The following is a 23,041-nucleotide window of genomic DNA, read 5'->3' as shown; positions in this document are numbered from 1 at the left end:
TGGAGGGATGGCAATTCGTATTCATGGGTCGTGTTCGTATTGTATCGATATAAGGGTATTATACTAAATAGGTAAACTTAAATCCAACCCATTTAATAATCCTGTTAAGAATCATCAACCCTAACCCAACCCGTTTATTAAACAGATAAACGTGTTAATCCGTTTAATGATCTGTTTATCAAAACGAGACATTTAATATTTAATCAAATACTAAATAATAGAAAAAAATTGTCATAATTAACCCAAATATTCAAAATAAAAAAATAAAATCATAAGGCATAGATAAGGTTTATGTTGAAATGACTTAATTATCCATAATAATTAAGTTTAAACAGATAACATATTATATGGATCATATTCACAATTATAACATGTTGAGTTAAATGGGTCATAACGGGTTACACAGGTTGAATTTTTCAACCCTAACCCTACACAGTTAAGTAAACGGATTAATCATGTACCCTTTTATGATCTAAACTTATTTATGCCAAATTCAAATCCTTTTAACTCGTGTCGTGTTCGTGTCGTGTCTAATTTATCATCCTTAATGGCTTGTGACTCACCACACGACAAAACTTACAAAATTTTTATTCAAAGACTTGTCACATGTTGTGATTAGATAATGGCCGACATTATCAATTGCTTTTTTCGTCCTATATTATGAAAAAAAAATGTATTTTAAAAAATGTAACAAGACTCCTTTTGCGGGAGGAAATTCTAAGAACATCTTCAGCTGTATGTTAAAATTTTTTGTATAAATTTGATGTGACAGAGTAGATTTATACAAAAATTTTGTACTAACTATTTTTAACTCCAGCGGTTGTTTTATACCTTTTGTATAAAAAAGTATCTCCCAATAATAACCAACCACATGTTGTACCCAATGCCCTACATAACTTTTACAAACCTACTTTATTCAGTTTACTTTTTGGCGATTAAACCTCATGTCCCCATCCTCCTCAATCAGGAAAATAATAATAATTTCCCCTTATATTTCACTTTCCCATCCCGTCAATAGCAAACCTTTCACGCCATCGTCATCGTCATCGCCATCGCCATCGCCATCGCCACCGGAAACTTATAACAAATAATAAAAATAAGATTCAAGTACGTAGAAACTACGTGATTAAAATATATATCTAATATTTGACTAGTACATATTTATCTCATTAGAATAGAATGTAAAAGGATAAAAAATTAAAAAAAAACCCTAAAATCTACAATATGATTGCAGAAGATAAAGATCAAACAAAAGTGATGAATCAAATTATGTTTATTAAAAAATATATATAAATAAATAAAAAATGGTCGAGCAGTTTTTACCTTGCCGCTAGTTACAGATTCTTCTCTATTGCACTCTAGAAAGGTGGGAAACAAAGAGGCGTAAAGGAATGAGAGAGAAGAAAGAGAACTGTGAGTGGGAAAGGGGGAGGAGATAGAGAAAATATGCTTACATGGCAGTGTAAAAGTGCCGTGTAAAATACACAACCTTTTTACACATTGGTGATGTGATAGTGTATCTTAACAGATTGCTGGAGGTGAAAAAAATTTACAAATCATATGTGACAGTGTATATTTTAAACAAAAGAGTTTTTTAACATACCGCTGGAGATACTCTAAGCCATTACACATTCGCAGGATAAAAAGGGCTAGTTAATTATATATATATATATATATATATATATATATATATATATTCTTTAATTTTGGTTGATGTACTCCACACCCATTTTTACTTATCACACATTACAATTACGAAATTCTCCTTTGAAAGCTCAACAAATCACAGTTAAATCCGACAGGCTAGTGCATTGACGAAATAACTCAATTTTGAGCCGGGTTGCTCAATAAATGAACACTTAAGAATGGTAGAGATCTTCAATCACTTCATTGTATACCATCGACCAGTAGGACTCCCTAATGCTAACTGCCCAATCCCACTACCCACTCTCATACCCCACTAGAGAGAGAAATAACTAACTTAACTGCCACTCTCTCTCTCTCTCTTCATATATGAAAACTCAACACACCTCTCATTTGGTTCTTGGCTCTTCTCCTTGTTTGAGAGACTCCAATTAATAATAATGGCTTCTTTTTCAGTAACCAAAGTCTTCAATTTCGCTTTATTCTCATCCCTTTTCCTCATCTCCATTGTTGCCATCTCCGCATATGCTTACCAATTCCAAGTTGGCGGCGAAAAAGGTTGGGTTAGACCCACTGCAAACGACACTCAGACATACAACAACTGGGCTGCCAAAAACAGATTCCACATTGGAGATACAGTTTGTAAGTTCATCACTAATCAAGCTTTAATGAAATTTAAAAAATATAAAATACATTTTTGAGATGTTATCTTAGTACAAAGTTTGGTACTTTAGTTTGATTTTGTGTTTGTGTTTGATCATCACTTGTATGTTTCAGATTTCAAGTATCGGAAGGACTCGGTGGTGGTAGTGAACAAAGCTGATTATGAGAACTGTGTCATATCTAACCCTATTTCCAAATTCGAGGATGGAAACACAGTTTTTCGATTTGATCACTATGGATACTTCTATTTCATCAGTGGGCAAGTTGAGCACTGCAAATCAGGTCAGAAAATGATTATCCGCGTGATGGTGCATTCTGGAATCGAGCCACCAGAATCCGCACCATCGCCTAAAGCAGGTGGTGGAGGCGGATCAAGCCGCGGCGGCGGTGGGGATGGTTGGGATTCCGATTTCTGGGGACCGCCGGGGCTCAATTCTACCACCAAGCTGTCTGCTGCATCTTTCTTCATGACTGCTCTTGGAGGCGTCTTGGTCATTCTCTATTTGCTCATGTAGGAACTGGTCTTTTTTTGCTAGGTAGTTTATGTTTGCTTTTTCATATCCCTTTGTTTGATCATCTTTTTTTAGCAGTATTATTTTCAGAGTGATGATTGGCTGCATGACATTTTATCTCATCGTGCATCTCAACTTTCACTTCATCCTTCAGAGCCATATATCTCTGCAAAGAACAGTTTAAAAGGTCCACTAGGCAGTTAACGGAACCACCATGAAACTTGAATGCGAAACTAATTTACCAGACAATCACATAGAATGGAGATGTTCACATAAAAGTAAATTCAATTTGCGCAATGAACATTGAACAGATGTAATTTTCATATATTTCTTGTTGATTGTATTGTTACAGTCCTAATCTTCACTACAAAAAATTCAACTAAAAAACATACTGTTCTAGACTAGTTTTGCTCTTACAAGAAATCCAATAATTTGATCAGAGATCAGATTCAGCTAGATCTACCTCTTTATCCCATAAATTTGCAAAATTCGAAGCTTTTAATTCAATTTCCAACCTCAGCTTGATACAGAGAATCTGAATTCTTAACTCAGTAAATGGTTGCTTGATGAATCACTTACCACATGTTTATCATTGATCGGAGAAATATTCAGTAAGACCTACAGCTTTAGCCCAGAAATTTGCAAAATTAAAAGCTTCTAATTCATTTTCCAACCTCGGCTTCAGCAGGGTACAGAGATTCTATGAATTCTTCACTCGATAAATGGCCGTGTGATGAATCACTTACCACATGTTTATCTTCTGACTCACTTTTGCCAAGAGATGAAGGAACAGTGTGCACTTCATTTTCTTTGTTGGAACTTTCATCTCTACTGGCTTCCACACCTATCTCGCGATCTACCAATTTGGTCTTCCATTTAATACCAATGGCCTCTGCCTGATCTGCAAACAGGACTTTTGAAATGGGTGAACTGCACATCTCTTTATAGATCTCATAACTGGTAGCATGAGTGTTTCCTCCTTCCAAAAGTTTCGAGAGTGGATGCAAAACCGAGATTGGATCATTGCTTCTCTCTAGGGTTTCCTTCAACATGAGAAAATCAGAGACAAATTCTGCCTTACTGAATTGAACAAACACTGCAGTTTCATCCAAGTGGTAGACGGAAGTAACAGAGTTTAAGCCAAAGACTTTAGAGATACATTCCCTGATCTCCCCTGCTTTGAGCATGGACGGGAAACCCCATACTAGAGCAATATTTGAGAACAAAATTTTTTTTGGGTATCGATTTATAAGATCACTTGAACCCGAAGACTCTGCAACCGTACCTTTGCTCAGGTCAATTATGTCTCCCCTATTCCAGCTGAGATAAAGAAGATTGATGTACTTCTGGAGCTTCTCGTCATGGACTAAATTTGCAGAAGGTGAATGGAGTTTGAAATTGATGCCAAGATGACTGCATGCCTGAGCAAAAACACACCCTGTCATAAAAGCATCATATCCAGCCTCATGCTTTGCTCCAGAATTCCAGTTTGAGGACCTGCAAATGGGACATGGAGGATTACTCACATGGCTCATCTAAGCTTTAATAGAACAGATTAGCACGTAGCAGCAGTTAATATTTGAGCTATTGGCTGACTTTCCTGCTAGGACAACAGCTTCCACCATTTGTTTATTTATTTATTTTATTATTATTATTTATTTGTTTAGCTATTACTTTCTGTTTGTTTAACGTTGTCAAATTTATGCCCACAGAAGCTAAATATGTTCCTCCGGTAATGGTTTGTATTTATTTATTTTTTTCTAGTTAAGAATGGTTTGTCTTTATTGACTTTAACATGGAAGACAACTTTGTGTAGAAGCTCGGGCTACCAAGCTTGAGAATGCAGATTTGAGTATGAGGACAGTCACTTTGTGCAAATAGCACCAAAGTTCAGCCTGCACACAGTCCGCCCCTCCCAGCACCACCCCTTGGTGGAATCAACACTAGGTAACAAGATATGGTTGATAACTTTACATGTAAAAGAAACATAAATGCACACGACAACACACACATAAGGATGAAACAAACCTCAGATCATCCACTTGAACCTCCACTTTAACACATGGTTTAAAAGCCAAACCAGAGCTGCCAACACCAGAAGCAATTTGCGGACACAACATAGCAAAAGCTTTAGATAGTGATGTGCTCTTCTTCTTCATCATATGTTGAAGTGCGTTATTTGCATTCAAAAGTATTTTTGTATCAATGATGTAAGGGAAGTACTTGTGAACGGAGGAGACAAATTCTTCAGTAGTCAAAGGAAGAGGGCCTAAGAATTTGCTGTATATGTGCGCAATATCTGTATCACATAGACAAAGCATATAAGGAGATATGCAAATTAAAAAAACCACTTCAACAAAGTCAAGAAGGATAATCATACCCAGAAAGCAATTGTGACCAACAATCAACTTCTGTTCTGAGGAAAGGAGGTCGATAACATGACGAAATCCAACTGCAGCTTTTACCTTCATCTCTGCTTCTTTGCGAAGCCCATCCTTCACCTCTCTCTACATAAGATTAAGATTCAAGTCATGTCCTTATGAGTTACAGGTAATATCACAAAAGATGCTGACAACTCTCCTATTCACTCTTCATCTCCTCCCATCCTAATTGAGGTGCAGAAATTCTATGCCTCAACAGTTTTTTTTTTTTTTATTCTTTCTTTCCAATTACTGCTACTATCTATTATTAAATCCCTCCCCAGAAACTGCTGTAGTGGGACCAAAACTAGGTAATGTCCATTTTATATATTATTAAATCCCTTCTTCAACCAAAACAAATAAGTTTCTGTTGAATACTCCACTCCATAAAGCATTTTCAGTCCAAACTGCATACTGTTGAGGCTTCTTAGAAAGATACAATGCAAATTAAAAGATTATTCTAGGCTCAAAAAATATTATAACAAGAGTAAATAACTAAATACTTGACAGTCTTTCATATTATGGAAACAATAGGAAAACTTCAGATCCAAATGAACGCACTAGAAATATAGCCCTTCTGGAAGGTCGTACTTCCATCTTACCATAAGCAAGTCCTTGTCATTTTTGGAGTCTGTATATACAATCAATTGTCGTTCACAGGAAGTTTCACCATTCACACGGACATAAGTAAGATCTTTAAAATGTTTTTCTGTAACCTGCATATTTCCAGTTTATATACATCAGTTGCAAAACTTCAGCAAGTATAAGATCATAAAACACTTTGAAGAAAGAGAAGCTTGGTATATACAAGCAGATAAAAAATTTGTCTAGAACATAAAAACCAATCAAGTGATGAACAAAACCGAGTTAAGGACAAAATGGGAACAATAAATAAAAGTGAAAAGATCAGACTTCCTTTTGATGTAACACAAATGTCATGGATGGTGCCTGAAACCAGAGGGAAGATCATCAACCAAGGCTCCCAGTCTTGTTATGGCCAAATATGATGTTGATTAGATATTGATAGCCTTCGTATACGGATTCATATTTCTCTCCTTAGGATAACAACGTGACAAACAGCTCCTAATCTCTGGTCAACTTTATATTTAACAAGCACAAGACAGGAAATGTATTCTAACGACAGGATGAAGAAAATGTGGAGTCAATAAAAAAGTTTTAGCATTTTACGTAATAATATTCATAAGTGCAATTGGATTCTCACTAATAGAAAGAAATATAAACACTCCAGTTTGAAAAGTTTGGTTGGTTGATTAAACAACTCGACCCTAGTGCACAGACCCTTACAATTACAAACTCTCACACTTTAACAAACTGGATTTTAAACTATAACACCCCTTCTTAAATTAGCTAGCAACAAAATAGGACTATTAAACCTTATTACGATGTTTTGGGTGAATAATATGAGTCTAAAATCCAGGCAGTAAGCCCTGCAGCTTGTCATCAGATCAGGCCCAATCAAATACAAATGTCGAACACCATTGTGTTTTGAACCCAATTAGTTGAAAATTGGACAAGGCGTTGATGACTCACAAGAGCAATTGAATCATGAAAAGGCAGGTCTAGACACTGAGAAGAAGATGTGGAAAGATCAAATGAGTCTGATTGTGAGAAGGATACAATGTCAAGAATTATTTGCATAACCTAAGGTATAACTTTGAAGGTTATAGTCAATCCAGCTGTAACGTATGTCATCCTTGGCATGTTTTTGGGATAGTTGCATCCACAACCCCTTCATTAAATTTTAAAAATATCTCATGGCAATATATCTACTGGTCTCCTTGTTAGGAGTATTCAGACTGGAGAATTCATGAATTCATCACCTTCTTAATTTAGACAAGTCCTCGCGCTTATCCAACAAATAAAATTCATAAACTATTTGGCATCATGCGGCCTTTGTATATGAGGTACACCTCTTTTAGATATCAATGACATATGTCTACTATTCTAATCCTACTTTACATACAGATGTTACACGCAAAAAAGAAAAGCAAAATAATAATAATCTGGTGCAATAGGTTGCATTCCACTTTAACTGCCTTAACAATAAATATAAGATGTGAATTCTAGAATCTCCATAGCATAGATCTGTATCAGTTGTCGTGCTACGCTATTATATACTTGTGAATTCTAGAATCTCCATAGCATAGATCTGTATCAGATATTGTGCTACGCTATTATATACTTCCTAACATACAACTTATGCAAGCATGTGCGGAAAAAAAAAAACCTTCAAAATATTGTTCAAGGCCAATATAATCCACATTTCTAAGCAATTATCTCATGAATGAAGAAATGATATCAAAGTGAAATTGGAAAATAAAATAAATTACCAATTGAATCAACCTGAGCTGGTGAGAGCTGAAACCTTTTAGCGGAAGGGCTGGACGCATATTGAAGAAAATGGTTTGAGATTGCTGATTTGAGTCGTTGGAGCTACCATGAAATTTAGACCCTCCACCATTTCTAGTCCTTAACAACCCATCACGCCATTCACTTATCCTTTTCTTCATTCTCTCAGTGAAGAGTACATCTGCCATTCTAACCACTGGCATGTCTCTAACTTCTTTCAAGTTAGACCATGACTGTGATATCTCATCCCCATATGCCAAGTTTAGGCGTCTTAGTGCCTCATCCTCTTGTGCTCTGGATAAATAAGATACTCCTGAATAATGGAAATACAACATAAATATATGATTCAAAATCTAGCAATACTTGTAAGAGAGAGTGCCCCAAGCTGGGGGCAAACAAACCATTAACAATGATTACTTCAAAAATAAACTAACACAAAGATAAACGAGAATACCCTAAGTTCTAATGGTTTTAAGACATTGGCAAGATATTGGTACCTGCAATGCGTTATAGGAATTACCCACTACTCTGTCCTAAATTAAACCGGCAATTGCAACCCAAGCTTTCACATTAGAACATTTATCCCCAAAACCACGGTATAAGAACTCAAAACCTCCAAATGACCACTATTGGGGGCAGCAAAGCAGCATTGCAGCCTGAGCAAGGGAAAAATAGACAGACAAATGGCTTACCTTCGTGTATGCAGGCGTTGAAATCAAATTGGAATTTTGACAAGAATTCAATTGAGGTTGTCTGGCAGAGGAACTCATAAGATGGGCCATCAATTGGAATTTCTTGACGTGGAAATACATAAAAATTGTGCCTGTCAAGCATCATCAGAATGTAAGATTCAGTGGTGTGCTGAAAACGAATTAAACTCCTTCTTGCTTTATCACTTTCCTCACTCACATAACTTGTCGTTCCGGTTCTGTTTCATTACAAGAGTTCTCTCCAGCAACCAAAACTAATTTATATTTTTTTTTCCTTTTGAGTAGGCAACAAAAATACTTTAATCCAGCATAGGATTCAAATTTAAATATTTTTCCCCTCTTAAAAACAACACAAGAAAACAAAAATGCACAGAGGAATAGCAAATTACACAATGAGAAAAATTCAAATGCACAGAGAAGAATAAGAACTGACGGATGAGCTATGAACGATTGCTTGGAAGCGTCCCACCGGAAAGGACAGACACCCAACTGAACGACGGCGAACTTCTCGGCGGAGTCTTTGGTCTTGAGATAACGAATATCGGGTCGATCGAACTCGAGCGACTCTCTCCACGGAGCACTGGTGACTCCGGTCATCTCGAGGTCGATCGAGACGAAGTCTGCGTCACGGACATGGAGTCTGAGATCGCTGAGAGCCGATTCGAAGTTGGACTTCGTGACATTCTTGAGAGCGAATGTCGACGAAGTGGTTGTGGAAAAGCAAAGTGAACGAGGGATGGGGGTGGTATTGCTGTGAACTAGAGTTAGGGTTCCGGAGAGAGCCCTAACCATCCACTGTTTCTTCATCTCTGCAACGCATCCCTTTCCACAGTGAAAATTTTATGTTTCTGCTCGAAGGAGGAAGCTGATGATGAATGACTAGGGCACATTTGTAATCTTCGGGTGCAACACGGAAATTCGGTGCAGCTGTGTGGGACATACTGAATAAATACACGACGTCGTAACGATAAAGTTGGCCACACATGGAAATAACGTTGCGAATGTATCAAGAATATTTAGTTCAAATAGTATATATATAAAATTTATAAAAAGTTATTTTATAATTTTAATTAAAAATATTACACAAAATTATTAAAATAAATCTTCTTTTAAAAATAATTAATTAGCAACTTCTTTGAGTATATAAAAGTTTAAATATTTATAAAACCATATGTTTATCTTTTGCACTTTCATTAGTAATAAATATTTAGCGGAAGGTCTGATATAAATTTTTTAATACTATATATTTAATATTATATATTTCCTTCTTTAATTAACTTTTTTAATAAATTAAATAAATAATTTTAAAAATATTATATATTAATACACTGAAATATTAAAATTCAATAATATGTTTCCTCCTTTAATTATATTTTTTAATATTATGTATTTATTCTCTTATCGTATTTTATTTTTATTAAATTTCAATATTTCCTACTACCTATATTATTATTTTTAACTAAGAAAATATTAATTTATCTCCTCTAATTATATCTTTTAATGTTTTATATTTTTTCTCTAATTAGATATCTATTTTTTTTTTTATTGAATTTCAGTATTTTCTTTACCTATATTATTATTATTAACTAAATAAATAAGTTTTTTAATAAGCTTCTCTAATAATATTTTAGCTTGTACACATGATTTGTTTATTATTAGTACTGATTTCAATTTCAAGTAATGTTTTATTACGGAGTTTTTTTTTTTTTCCTCTCCTAAATCAATAGAGAAAGCAGAGCTACACGAGAACGATGCCGCTACCTCTTATTTGTGCCCGCTCCCCTCGAATACATGACCCAAAATACCCTTTTCTTCAATCTGTAAAAATGGCACCAAAATAGAAGGGGAAGTGTAAAAGATGTGATGTCTTCGTGTTTGAGTTCTTCAACAGCCAAAAAAATCTTTCCTTTTTCCCACAAAGTATCAAAAATTAGAGCTTTCTCTCATATGGGGTTCTCCAAAGACTTCACCAAAACATTGAGAAATGATGACAACAGCGGAGCAAGGAACGAGACACAAACATCTGGTATGCTGCTCTCTCTGTACTCTCTCCATCTATATACAAATATGTGTAGATAATTTACAACAAATACTATTTATGTCTCTCTCTCTCTCTCTCTAATTTTTTTACTACTTATGAAACAGGTTCAGAAATAAATAGTATCTATACAATTCTCACTATTGATCGTTGGGAATCACTGAACCACATGGGATATAAATTGGCTTCACTCAGACCAGTTCATGGAAGGCTGGCTTTGAAATTTCTCAACTGGTTCATCAAACAGCCTGGTTTGAATCTTTCCCACATCAGTCATATATACTCTATCACAACCCACATATTGGTTAGAGCTAGAATGTATGACTCTGCCAAGTCAATTTTGAGATGTTTATCTCAGATGGGTATCGGTTCACATTCTGTTTTTGGTGCTCTCATGGACACATACCCTCTTTGCAATTCTAACCCTGCAGTTTTTGACCTCCTAATTAGGGTTTACATACAGAAAGGATTGGTTGAAGATGCCTTAGAGACCTTCAATTTGATGGGTTTTCGAGGGTTTAAGCCATCGGCTGATACTTGTAATATGATACTTGCAGCAATGGCCAAAGATGGACGTGGTGGATCTGTATGGTCACTTTTCAAGGAAATGCTTGCGAAAAAGATTTGCCCTAATGTTTGTACATTTAATATACTTTTAAATGTTCTTTGTGTGGAAGGAAAGCTTGAAAAAGCCGGCTATCTCCTCAAAAAGATGGAAGAAACCGGTTATGTTCCGACACTAGTTACTTATAATACCTTACTCAATTGGTATTGCAAGAAGGGAAGGTATAAAGCTGCTTTTGAGCTCCTTGATCGCATGGGCTGTAAAGGTCTTGAAGCAGATGTGTGTACATATAACATGCTTGTAGATGATTTATGTAGAAATAATAGGAGTGCCAAAGGTTATTTATTGTTGAAAAAGATGAGGAAGAAGATGATTTTCCCAAATGAAGTCACCTATAATACTCTCATCAATGGGTTTGCCAAAGAGGGGAAGATTGGGGTTGCTACTCAGATTTTCAATGAGATGTCGAAGTTTAGTCTTTCACCAAACTGTATTACTTATAATACCTTGATTGATGGGCATTGCCAGGGAGGTAATTTTGTAGAAGCTTTTAAACTTTTGGATAAAATGGAAGCCGTCGGACTAAGAGCTAACAAAGTTAGTTATGGGACTATTTTGAATGGATTATGCAAGTATTGCAGGTTTGATTTAGCAAGAAGTCTTCTTGAGAGAATGAGGGCAAATGGTATAATCGTTGGTCATATTGCATATGCAACTTTGATTGATGGGTTATGCAAAAAGGGGATGCTTGGTGAAGGTATGCAATTGCTTGATGAGATGTTCAAGAATGGTGTAAATCCGGATCTTATTACATATTCAGTGCTTGTAAATGGATTCTGCAGATCAGGAAAGTTTTCTAAAGCAAAGGAGATAATATGTAAGATGTTTAAAGCTGGACTTGAACCAAACAACATAGTATATTCTACATTAATCTACAACTTCTGCAAGCAAGGAAATGTTGTTGAAGCAATGAAAGTCTATGCGGTCATGAATCGCAATGGTCAAACAATTGATCTTTTTGTTTGTAACACGTTGCTTGCTTGTCTTTGCAGAGGTGGAAGGATAAAAGAGGCCGAGGATTTCATGCATCACATGATTAGGATTGGTCTTGTCCCTAATTCCATTACTTTTGATTCTATTATTAATGGCTATGGAACCATAGGCGATGGGTTAAAAGCATTTTCTTTGTTTGATGAAATGATTGAGTCTGGTCATCTCCCTAGTCTTTACACATATGGTAGTATACTTAAAGGACTATGCAAAGGAGGAAACTTAGAGGAGGCTAATAAATTCTTGAAAGAACTCCAATCCATTCCTCATGCTGTGGATGCTGTTGTCTACAACACATTATTGGCTGCGGCATGTAGATCAGGCAACTTGCTAAAGGCAGTAGTCCTTTTGGATGAGATGGTTCAAAATGATGTGCTCCCTGATGGTTACACATACACCAGTCTTCTTGCTGGGTTATGTAAGAAAGGCAAGATGGTTGCTGCAGTTCTTCTGCTTGGAAAAATGACTGAAAGAGGTACTTTCTTTCCAAACCAGGTTTCATACACCTGCTTAATTGATGGACTTTTCAAGGCAGGCCAACCAAAGGCTGCTGCTTATTTCTATGAGGAGATGGTGAAGAAAGGTCTGTACCCGGATGTGGTTGCATTTAATGTAATTATAGATGGTTACTCAAGAATGAGACAAATGGTCAAGGCGAATGAATTCTTCTCTTTGATGAAGAAAAGAAATGTGTGCCCTAATTTGGCTACATATAATATTCTCTTACATGGGTATTCAAAAGAACAGGACTTACCGAGATGCTTTGCATTATACAATAGTATGACAAAGAAAGGTTTTCTGCCTGATAAATTAACGTGTCATTCTCTAATTCTTGGACTTTGCCAAGCAGGTATGCTGGACGTTGGGGTTAAATTTTTGAAAAAACTGATTGCGGAAGGTACTTTGGCTGATCGGTCTACTTTCAATATGCTGATTATCAAGTGTAGTGAGAGGGGTGAGATGGGGAAGGCTTTTGATCTGTTCAAAATTATGAATTTAATAGAAGTCTATCCCGATGAACAAACTTACAGCAGCATACTTAAGGGACTGAACCGAAATTTTGGTTTCCGAGAATCTCATATTATCTTGCATGAAATGTTGGGAATTGGTTTTATTCCTACAAGTAGACAATATGTTCGTCTGATAACTGGCATGTCTAGAGTGGGAGATATAAAAGGAGCGTTGAAGCTGAAAGATGAGATGGAGGCACTTGGTGTTGCCTCCCGGGATGTAGCTGAGAGTGCCATGGTTAGAGGGCTCGTGCAGCGAGGGAAGACGGAAGAAGCGATGCTGATTCTTGATTGCATGCTTCGGGCCCAACTTATTCCAACAATTGCTACTTTTACAACTCTAATGCATAAATTTTGCAGAGAATCTAATCTTGCGGAGGCTTTAAAATTGAAGGGTATAATGGAATTTAATGGTGTGAAGCTTGATGTTGTTGCTTTCAATGTTCTCATTACAGGCCTTTGTGCTGATGGTAAAATCGTGCATGCATTTGAATTATACAAGGAAATGAAACAAATGGAACTCTGTCCCAATATCACCACCTACGCTATTCTTGTTCGTGCTGTTTGTGCTGATGATGATCTTGTGAAGGGCGAAATGCTTTTGACAGATTTACATGGGAGAGGATTGATATCCCGAGATGGAAGCACACAAGATTTACATAAGGAGTTGACGGTTGCTATGGGAAGGCTAAATTTTCTAAGGCATAAAAGAAAGAAATAGGGCCAAATAAAGAGGGAAAAGAAGAAAGAGAGAGAGAAAGCTGGGCCACCTTTAGGGAACAAAAATAAAGTCTGGAGGCTGGCAGACAAGGCTGAGATCGGCTTTTCAATACTTGAAAACAAGCTGTGATGCTTAAGACTAGGTCTACACTTTAACATCTTGATTCTTTCAATTTATATTTCTCTTTGAGATATGTTTTATACTCTGAACTTAGTTGACAAATTTTTTTCTTCCAGAAGAAATTGTTTTTCATTTTCTAGTTTATGTTTGTTTCTCAGGTGGAGGAGTATTTCTGGGAGCTGCTTTGTGCAGTTTATGCATGAATAAGATTGGCATCACAAACAATGGTCTAAATCTTTGGGGAGTGGATTTGGTGTTTTCATTTTCTGAATTTGAGACTGGAAGCACAACAAAGTTATTTTTATAAACAAAGCCAGTCGACTCGTGTTGTGCAATGGCTTTGGGAGGTTGTGAGCTTTTTTAACAAGGAAGATATGCTGAGATTGCTGCAATTTGGTGCATCACAGGTAGTGTTATGTGCCATTGTAAAATTTTACAACTCGTTCATAGGGAATGACCACCCCTTGCCCCTAGCTCCCCCCAAGAATGAATAGGAATACTGAAATATGTAGAGCAAAGTAGAAGTAATTCAATAGGGTGTCATACATAGACACTCCCATTTCACATGACATTATGACTCTTAAAATACTTCTTTTTTTTTTTGCTGGCAAGCTTTGAATGTTATTTTAAGAATAACGTTCTGTTATCAAGGTTAATATGCCTTGCCATTGGTCAATTTTTCTTTTTATTATATTTGTGTATAGTTGGGAAGGATATGGTGCTCTATGAAGAAGTAATATAGGACAAGCAAATGGCTTGCTACTGGACATGTAATGCATTGCTTGGCTATTTGAGATGTTGTACGCATTTCAACATGTGTTACGACCCACCACCATATTCTACAATATTGTCCTATTTGGGCTTTTCCTCATGGTTTTACAACGCATTTGCAAGTCGTAAGGGGGAGCCCAAAGCGGACAATATTGTTGACTAGGTGCATGCAAAGTTTGTGTCTGCAATGTGGATGTGTATCTTTGTTTTGTATTATAAGATAAGGTTTCGTTGAGTTGAACTTTGTTTCCTTAGAGGGGTTCGGGTATATGACTGATTGATTAGGTTTCGAGAAAATGTTATGTTTCTCATATTTTGTTGATCATTGCCATCTTTATGCCACTAAATACCTGCAGTCTTGGTTTCTTGGTTTCTTAGGTTTCTTTGGACAGCTCGAAAGCTTTGCAAGCAATTCTTCTTGTCATCGGAGGTTTCAGATTGACAAAGCATATGGACACATTTCATGCCTTCCATCGGCTCATACCTGGTCAGTGATTATTTACTTGATTTATGAAGTGTTGAGAGTTTGTTTTGCAGTTTTCCTGTTAGCAGCAAGCACTGCAATATCATACCTGATGTTCTAATTTTCATTCCAATTCTTCCAGCTTCAATCAACTAGACCTTCCCAGGTACAGTGCTTCTAAAGAACAGTCCGAGCGCTTGCTACATGCTGTCTAAGAAGCTACTGAGGATCTGGCTTTCATGGAAATAAACCTCTTTATCAGAGAGCACTCATATTTTCAATTAACATGTCCATGTTAGTTTGATTCCTTTTTCTTTTATTCAAATTCTGAATTCTTTTTGGATGTAGCATGGAAGTTCCATTTCTAATTGGAATATACTAAGCCAATAAAATAATGGTGGTCATTTCTTTAAAACATAGTTTTGAAAATGCATATGCAATGGTCTGAAAAATGCCGAAGAGGAAGGGAACACAAATTCTGTTTATAAAAGTTAAAACGGGTAAATTGGGTCTTTCCAAGATTGCTGATTTGCAGGAGAAATTGGAAGAGAGTTGGAAAGATGTCCTGAGATCCACTTATAAGAAGCACATGTTCCCTAAATCTAATGACTCCAGATTACGTTGTTTGGTAATACATTACTTGGCAGAGTGCACAGTCCTGTGATTGGGTGGGTATGCCGATGACATGACATACACGGCTCACTCAATATCCATTCAATTGAAGAAAGTATTGGCTCAGATACCCACTCAATACTATTCTACCAATGATAAGTAACTATTTTTATTATTTTGAATGAAAATAGAAAGCATTCCATGAATAAGAGTATATTTGGGATACATCCGGGTATAGGACTCGCGTCCGCCTCCTTTAAGGAAGAGAACCCATACCCCGCCAAAGAAAAGTCATAGATTCATAGGCAATGTATTCAGTTTTCAACTGCATGTTTTTTCTTGGTCTACATAAACTAAAACTATAAACCAACGCTACCTTAATTGAAAAAAAAAATATATATATATATATATATATATATATCTCTCTCTCTCTCAAAGAACTTGCCAGAATGCTTACGGTCATCCAAAAAAAGGGCGCAATGACTTCATTGTTTACCTCACACAGTACTTTTTTATTTTTTATGGCACAGTGATGGTAAGGGTCTAATTGCAAAAAATTGTGTTCTTTTCATAATATCATTTAAATTGTGTAGTGATGGTAAGGGTCTAATTGCAAAAAATTGTGTTCTTTTCATAATATCATTTTGTGTTCTTTTCATAATATCATTTAAATTATAGAGGGAGTCGGTGTAATAATTTTTTCCGGAAGGTGAGTCGGTGTAATATTTTTTTTCGGAAGGTGAGTAGGTGTAATATTTTTAAAAAATAAAAACTGGACACGAAGAGCTTACCTTTCCGTTAAATAGCGGGAACATAACGGCGTTCCGTTATAAAAGAGAGCAACCCAAAAATTCTTTCCGTTCACATGTGGTGGGGACATTTCTACGCCCCAACTGAGAGGAGAGAGGATCATCATCGCCGTCAACATCAACGACCCTAATCTTTCTACATTTGACCCCATTCCGTTCCTTATATTCATATAATTATTCCTATATATATATATATATATATACATATACCCCTCTCTCTCTCCTCGCTCTCGCTCTCTCTCGCTGTATAGCTGCTTTAGTAATTTTCCGCCCAGAAGAATATTCATCGCGAATTCATGTCTGTATGTAATCGATTCTCTATCTAAGAACCCCATATTTTCAAATTTTTAATCTGATTATGCGGTGCTATGTGTCTTGATTTGGTTCATTTCTCCATCAATTATGAATTTTCTTCTTTCCTTTTTAGCTCTACGGTGATGACGATGTAGTATATCCGTTGATCGCGATCTCTTGAAATTTTTATCTTATGCATTGTTTGCTGATTTGGTTTTTCTACATGTAAACATTTTGACTTGATCGTTTGATTTTATTGTAAATTAGCTCAATTATGGTGCAAGGACCTCAAATTATGTGTCTTTTTTGGACAAGAAGAGTTAAGCCAACTGATTTCGCGGTTAATTGTTGACTATAATTTGATATGTGTGTGTGTAGTTGATAAGACCTAGCTATGCGCTTGGAATCGTGGTTGTGCTTTTGTAGATTTTGAAGTTGAAGCTTATGCTCTTTTTTTTCCCCTCATTGTTCTAAATTACTTGAATGATTATATAATATTCATCTAGATTTTTTTGGTTGCTCTGTTTTGTAACTTGATAGTCCATAGTCTGCTCAATTTATAAGGATTGAAATTCTAATGGATGAACAGTTTAATTCTATTGTCCTGATGTTGCCCACTGTTGGATTATAAAAATATTGTTACTTCGCATACCTATCTATGATCTGATACCGCATTACTTGAGTTTGTCACACCACGGTGGAAAATTTTCAAGCTGCTGTAACTGATATGGTATGTGGTGGGAAACCTGCCTAGTGACTAATGAAAAGAGTGCCATCCTTGTTCTTGTAATGGATATCATGTTCTATCTGTTTTAAATAACTACATATATCTCTCATAGTATATGTATTAAGTTATGCCCCAGTAGCTTCGTTTTGAGCATGTGTAGTTATGCATACCACAAATAAACTCTGGCTGCTGAAAGAGGTTTGATTATTTGGAAAAATTGATGATTGCATGGTGCTACTTAAAGGAAGCCGAAAAAAGAAAAAAAGAAAAAAAAGAAAAGAAAAGTAAAAGAACAAAGGATGATTGTATAAGCCTCAAAGTGCTAACTTTGCTTTATCAAGTTAGGATTCTAGTTTACCTTGGGAACTCTATATGTCTACTTCTTTTTCCAAGAATATAAGGTATTTTTGGTACATTTAGCTTGCATTAGGTGCAGTGGTGATGTATAATTTAAATGTATGATCATTCAGAAAAATCATTTATTTCTAAATGACAGCAGAAGCTTTATACTCGTTACATAGATTATTCAGCTACATCTCTTTTCTATTTGTGTTATCTCCTCTTTGGTTTAAAGCTACTAATGCCTCAGTCTAACTTATAGCTGCTCCTGCACTCCCTTCCATGTACATATAAATTTTATTTGTACTCTAACGGGTCGAGTGTGGGAAATTAATCGTGGAAATAGTGGATTGACAGTGGTACTGTAGTACTGCCATTTTCTTTGTTAAAACTATCTCCAATTTTTTATACAATTTTGGGGTTCTTTGTGGGGGTGAGGTGGGGGAAACTTAGTGGAGAAATATGTTACATGGTATTAATCACTGGTTAGTTGGCGTCATTTCTCAAACTAAACCATTGGTTTGGGGTATGGCGACAAGTTTCTAACAGGGATTTTTTGACCTTTTAGGCATGTTTGTGCTTCCTAGATGACTTGCATAATATTCTATGTCCTGTTCACACAAATAACATCAATCTGTATAATATTCCCATTTAAGTGTATTTGTCGAAAATATACATTGTAATATCTAATAGACTCAAGAAAAACCCTAGTCTTAGTCTCACTCCACGTGCTGATTTAAAGCTCTCACTCTTGAGCTCTGGTCATCCCAACTCATGTCTCACCATCAAATTTTGCATCATCAGTACTCTCACTCTCAAAAATCTAATGTAAATTGGTTATTATCTCTCTCTCTCTCTCTCATCTAAAAGCTTAAGTTTTTAGAGAGGGTGTAACTTTAATATTTAAATCCTTCAACGCGCCCCCTCATGTGTAGCCTTCTTTTGGTCCCAACACGTGTTTCAATTTTTAATTTTCAGGGTGACATTGAGGTTTGAACTAGAAACCTTTGGCTCGGAGACTATGTTAACCACCATCTACTCTAAAAGCTTAAGCTGTTAGAGAGGGTGTAACTTTAATGTTTAAATCGTTCAACACATTTAAAGCTTCTAAAATAAAAAACACGGCAAGATTGATGAAGAAACTCCCAATACCACACAATTAACTTTAATTCATATTCCCCAATAATAATAATAGTAATAAGTTTCAGGCCATATTCTTCTCTGACCAACGCCAAGTAAATTGTATCTTATTAATGAATTGGATTGGACATGAACTGAATTAGTTTCCAGTGAGCCTAGTTTAGAGCTTCTTTGGTTATGTTTGGACCAGAATATAGGATGATCAAACTAGTTTGTTTCGGTTGGGCATAGATGTCCACTTTCAGTGAAGACTACTACAAGTCATCTTAAATTAAATATTGAAAGTAACTATCAAAGCTACTGACCTAGAGGGCTAGAACTTAACTGGTGTTCTTAATAGTTGATACCACCTCCTCCCTACACTGGAACACTTGTTGAATCCGGTAAAATGTCCGCTTGAGTGAGGGAACTTTTCCAGCTCTGATTCTCCTCCAGCTGTTGGTAGTGGGAGATTTCGAGATTCACTCTCACTTTTCTCAACTAAAAAATGAAACCAAAACTTTTGCAATACTGAACGTAACAAAGTCAGGGTGGTTGCGTTAGTTGATTATTGGATTCCACAGAACCAAGTTTGTCTTTTATAGAGGCTGGGAAGGTAGAAGAAGACGAAATTCATTATGTTTTTCAATGCAATAAAGTTAAAGAAACATGCTTTATATATTTTAACGTATTCATTTTTAATTATTTATGTTTTTGTTTTGTTTTCTGACACCTTGCTCCATGGGAAGAAAAAAAAAATTGCTTCCATCTCTAAAAGACCATAACCTATTGTTTATCACTCCTGTGTATGGTGCTGTGAGGAAAAATTGAGACAGTAACCTTTTGCATGGTATTGTTTTGCACAAAGTTGCTGCTTGTAGACTCAAAGTTGTATGCTTGTGTTTGTCAGTCTGAGCTTTTACCATCTATAATCCTATAAAATTAAGATTCTCACTAAATTTCTTACCCACATGAACAATCTGGACCATCCTAATCATTTGATAGATATCATTTTTATTGTTTTCATTCCCTTGATATTTCTAGATCATCTAATGGATACGGTATTTCCAATTCAACTATTCTGATCATCTGATGCAAATCTCATATATTTTGATAAATTTAAATGGCAATCTATCAGATTGTTCATGTTCTTTGATTATTCAGTATTTTATTGTACAGGTAGTTACAGTTTTGTCAACGACCTTTTCTTCAATAGTCTCTTTTGTGCCATAAAATTTTTTCCCCCAGTTAATGGAGGAGAATTAGTGATTATGAATTACGACTCTTGTATACAATTTTCTTTTATCCAAGCAACCCAAAATCCCTTATCTTGGAATATTTTGTGCAAGACATGGAAAATTATAAAATTATGCATAAAAGTAGGTTTGGTGTTGTGCGTCTTTCTGCTGTTATTTCTGATGGGTAACCAATTTGTAGAACATTCCTTTGCATATGTTTCGTGTCTAGGTTTCGTTACCCTTTTGTGAATGTGAAATTCACTAAAGGGTATGCAGTATATGTTCGAGTAAGGATCCTCTCCAGCGCTAGAGAGGGTCCTGTACTTCACCAAGGGTGAAGATTGCATCATCAGATGGGACCACCTAGGATGGTCCACGGATAGGATTCAAGTCCTATATGTTCACTTTGTCAGATAATATAACACGTGTTTATTTGAAGAGATTAGATTAGAAAAATAGGAATAAGTAGAACAAAGTTAAAAATGATTATTTTGGCTGATTCTCTTTGATTCATTTTTTTGTTCTATCAGAAAAGCAGCAATTAGATGGAAATTATGGGTGGCACTTGGACACTAAAAATCAGAATAGTTGTATCAGTTTTTTGTATAGTTATTCATTTCTTCGTCTTTCTCCCTGACAGGAAAAGGGACAGCCATTACCCAAGTTTGGTGAATGGGATGTCAATGATCCTGCTTCAGCTGATGGATTTACTGTGATCTTTAATAAGGCCAGGGATGAGAAAAAGACAGGTGGCCAACCTGAGTCACCAGGAAAAATGGATCCGAATGTTAAGCATGGAGTGAATCCTGCCAAGCCAGTGGCTGTAAGTTCTCTAGTAATTCACTTTTTTACATCAACTGTTCCATAATTGAATAGATATCTGAGGCAGCCGATTGCAGTTTGTACATGCCTATTAAAAAGATTGCAATTTGCATTAGTTTGGATCTGTTATCATATCTGTGATTTCACAGTAGCACTATCTACTGAAGTCTGGTTTCATTTACATACCTCTGCCTGGAGGATCATAATCTATATTTTTTCTTGAGAAGTAAACCAGTTAGATAGTCCCAATCCATCCTTTCTACAGCAATAGTTGGCATTCAGTAATGGGAGATGACATGTTACACAGATTGGTTGTCATATCTGAATGGTCGGATTGCAGCCTGGTTGGTACCTAGGAAGGGTAAAGGCAAGGTGTTCTATGCTGTCTCCTGGACAGGTCTAGCCAGATTTGTTATATGTTTTATTGAATATAAGTGAAGATGGAAGTGGCTTTGGATGAAATCATCCTGTTTGGTGCAATTTATGTGGCTGATTCTATGAGCTGGCGTTGGATGGGGAAAATTTTAAGTTTCTCACACCCTGGTTAATTAATATTTAATAATGGTAAAATAACTTTCTCAATCACCAATGCACAAACAGTATCAGAATTTTACTGGTCATTATTTTTCCCTTGTGTTTTGCTTAGCCCCATTTTTGCAGTCTTTTGATGTAGAGCGTATTTATTTGCAGAAAAAATGGTTTTGCTGCCTGCAAAAACCAAATGCAGAGTCTTGATGAATTCCTTCCCGTGTAAAAGCTTTCAGTGGAAGAGCGTGTTCATAATTGGCCCCACCACATTTTCTAAGGGTAGGAGCTGTAAAGTGGACATGGATGCTGCTGGGATCCATGTTGTGTGTTGAACTGCGTTGTAATGATGGTAGACCTCAAACGATATTGTATCTATATATTACTGGTTTGGTGGGTTATTGTTTGAAGCTAAGCTACTTTTTTGTTCTCTTCTCTGTCCTCTCTCGTGTATGGTTTGTAGAGTTTTTGTCTTTGATACATGTGTGTGTGTGTGTGTGTGTTTTTTTTTCCTTTCTCTTTGAACCATTATGTTGCAAATAGTGGAATGGTTTTGATTTATACGTCTGCTTTTGTTGGATACAACTAATTGATCTCACTTTCTGCGATGATTCTGAATAAGCCCAACTTGATTTTACTCGGCACAAGTTTAGGTTAGGTTGATCTCTGGAGTCCTTGTGTTGGACAGGTAAAATTATAAATGAATATCAGGACAACTCAATTTTTTACCAAGCCGGGGCTTAAGCAAAGTATTTATGCAGTTGATGTAGGACGGAATTTCTGTTAGTCCGATGAGTCTATTTTTGGCTTAAAAGGAGAGGTTTTGTTTTTAGAAAAAAAGTGGAATGAACCCACTAATTAGTGGGTCATGTCGTTTTTCGGTTCTAAACTTTTGTTTAGGACTCGAAAATTGTGTCCTTTTAGTTTTATAGTAGTATATTTTGATTTCTGGTATTTGATATTTAGTACTTTTTTTAGTAATGAGGTACCTTTATTTATTTTAAATTATTATTATTTTTTTGGAGAAAAGTTGATTTTTAAATTTAGTTTGTTTTTTATATTAGGTTTACTTGTATTATAAGCTTTTCTGTTAGTTTATTTTTGATTTAGTAATGAGGTATCTTTATTTATTTTTAATTATTATTATTATTTTTGGAGAAAAGTTGATTTTTAAATTTAGTTTGTTTTTTATATTAGGTGTACTTATATTATAAGCTTTTCTGTTAGTTTCTTTGTTATTTAGAGTTTTTTTTATTTTTATTTTTATTTTTTTCATTCATATAAATATATGTAATTTTGATAACAAAATCACCTATTAGTTTATCAATAATATATCAGATTTCTGTGTCTTTGAACTTCGTGAATTTCCGTCCGCAATGCAGCTTTGGAACGAATGATGCCAATGATATATTACTGGTAAGAAACTCAGGCCTTCCTATTAGTCTCAAAATGGCGGATGGTTCGTGTTGATGAGACGCCAATGAGTAGTCATTGTGAGA

The 23,041-nt window shown here is 35.8% G+C and overlaps 4 protein-coding genes across 5 annotated transcripts; 3 read left to right on the top strand and 1 right to left on the bottom strand.

The window, feature by feature from the left end:
- The first annotated feature begins 2,084 nt into the window (after window positions 1-2,084).
- Window positions 2,085-2,822, top strand: LOC132308347 (early nodulin-like protein 21). The gene is made up of 2 exons (XM_059806408.1): window positions 2,085-2,286; window positions 2,422-2,822. The coding sequence occupies exons 1-2, from the start codon at window positions 2,085-2,087 to the stop codon at window positions 2,820-2,822; spliced, it is 603 nt and encodes a 200-aa protein (XP_059662391.1).
- A 285-nt stretch (window positions 2,823-3,107) lies between these two features.
- LOC132308346 (poly(A)-specific ribonuclease PARN) lies at window positions 3,108-9,203 on the bottom strand. Its single transcript, XM_059806407.1, has 7 exons — window positions 8,753-9,203; window positions 8,302-8,432; window positions 7,591-7,922; window positions 5,842-5,955; window positions 5,200-5,326; window positions 4,848-5,118; window positions 3,108-4,316 (listed from the first exon to the last, which is right to left on the bottom strand). Exons 1-7 carry the CDS (start codon window positions 9,124-9,126, stop codon window positions 3,482-3,484), a joined length of 2,184 nt encoding a protein of 727 aa, XP_059662390.1. The 5' UTR covers window positions 9,127-9,203; the 3' UTR covers window positions 3,108-3,481.
- Window positions 9,204-9,865: 662 nt separating this feature from the next.
- On the top strand, window positions 9,866-15,490 carry LOC132308345 (pentatricopeptide repeat-containing protein At5g55840). Of its 2 annotated transcripts, none has more exons than XM_059806406.1 (5): window positions 9,866-10,345; window positions 10,465-13,845; window positions 13,982-14,230; window positions 14,973-15,081; window positions 15,224-15,490. In XM_059806406.1, exons 1-2 carry the CDS (start codon window positions 10,183-10,185, stop codon window positions 13,701-13,703), a joined length of 3,402 nt encoding a protein of 1,133 aa, XP_059662389.1. In that variant the 5' UTR covers window positions 9,866-10,182; the 3' UTR covers window positions 13,704-13,845; window positions 13,982-14,230; window positions 14,973-15,081; window positions 15,224-15,490. The 2 variants fall into 2 exon arrangements, with proteins under 2 accessions (XP_059662389.1, XP_059662388.1); XM_059806405.1 differs by having other exon boundaries at window positions 15,200-15,490.
- Window positions 15,491-16,642: 1,152 nt separating this feature from the next.
- Window positions 16,643-22,103, top strand: LOC132308344 (protein NOI4-like). The gene is made up of 3 exons (XM_059806404.1): window positions 16,643-16,780; window positions 20,836-21,018; window positions 21,708-22,103. The coding sequence occupies exons 1-3, from the start codon at window positions 16,775-16,777 to the stop codon at window positions 21,750-21,752; spliced, it is 234 nt and encodes a 77-aa protein (XP_059662387.1). The 5' UTR covers window positions 16,643-16,774; the 3' UTR covers window positions 21,753-22,103.
- The last annotated feature ends 938 nt before the right edge of the window (window positions 22,104-23,041 follow it).

Source organism: Cornus florida, unplaced genomic scaffold, assembly GCF_030987335.1.
Source record: "Cornus florida cultivar Cherokee Brave unplaced genomic scaffold, ASM3098733v1 CherokeeBrave_3.0.0_Hap2_Chr05, whole genome shotgun sequence".
Classification (NCBI taxonomy): Eukaryota; Viridiplantae; Streptophyta; class Magnoliopsida; order Cornales; family Cornaceae; genus Cornus; species Cornus florida.
Note: the sequence above shows the minus strand (reverse complement) of the source record. Positions and strands in the feature narration are given on the sequence as shown.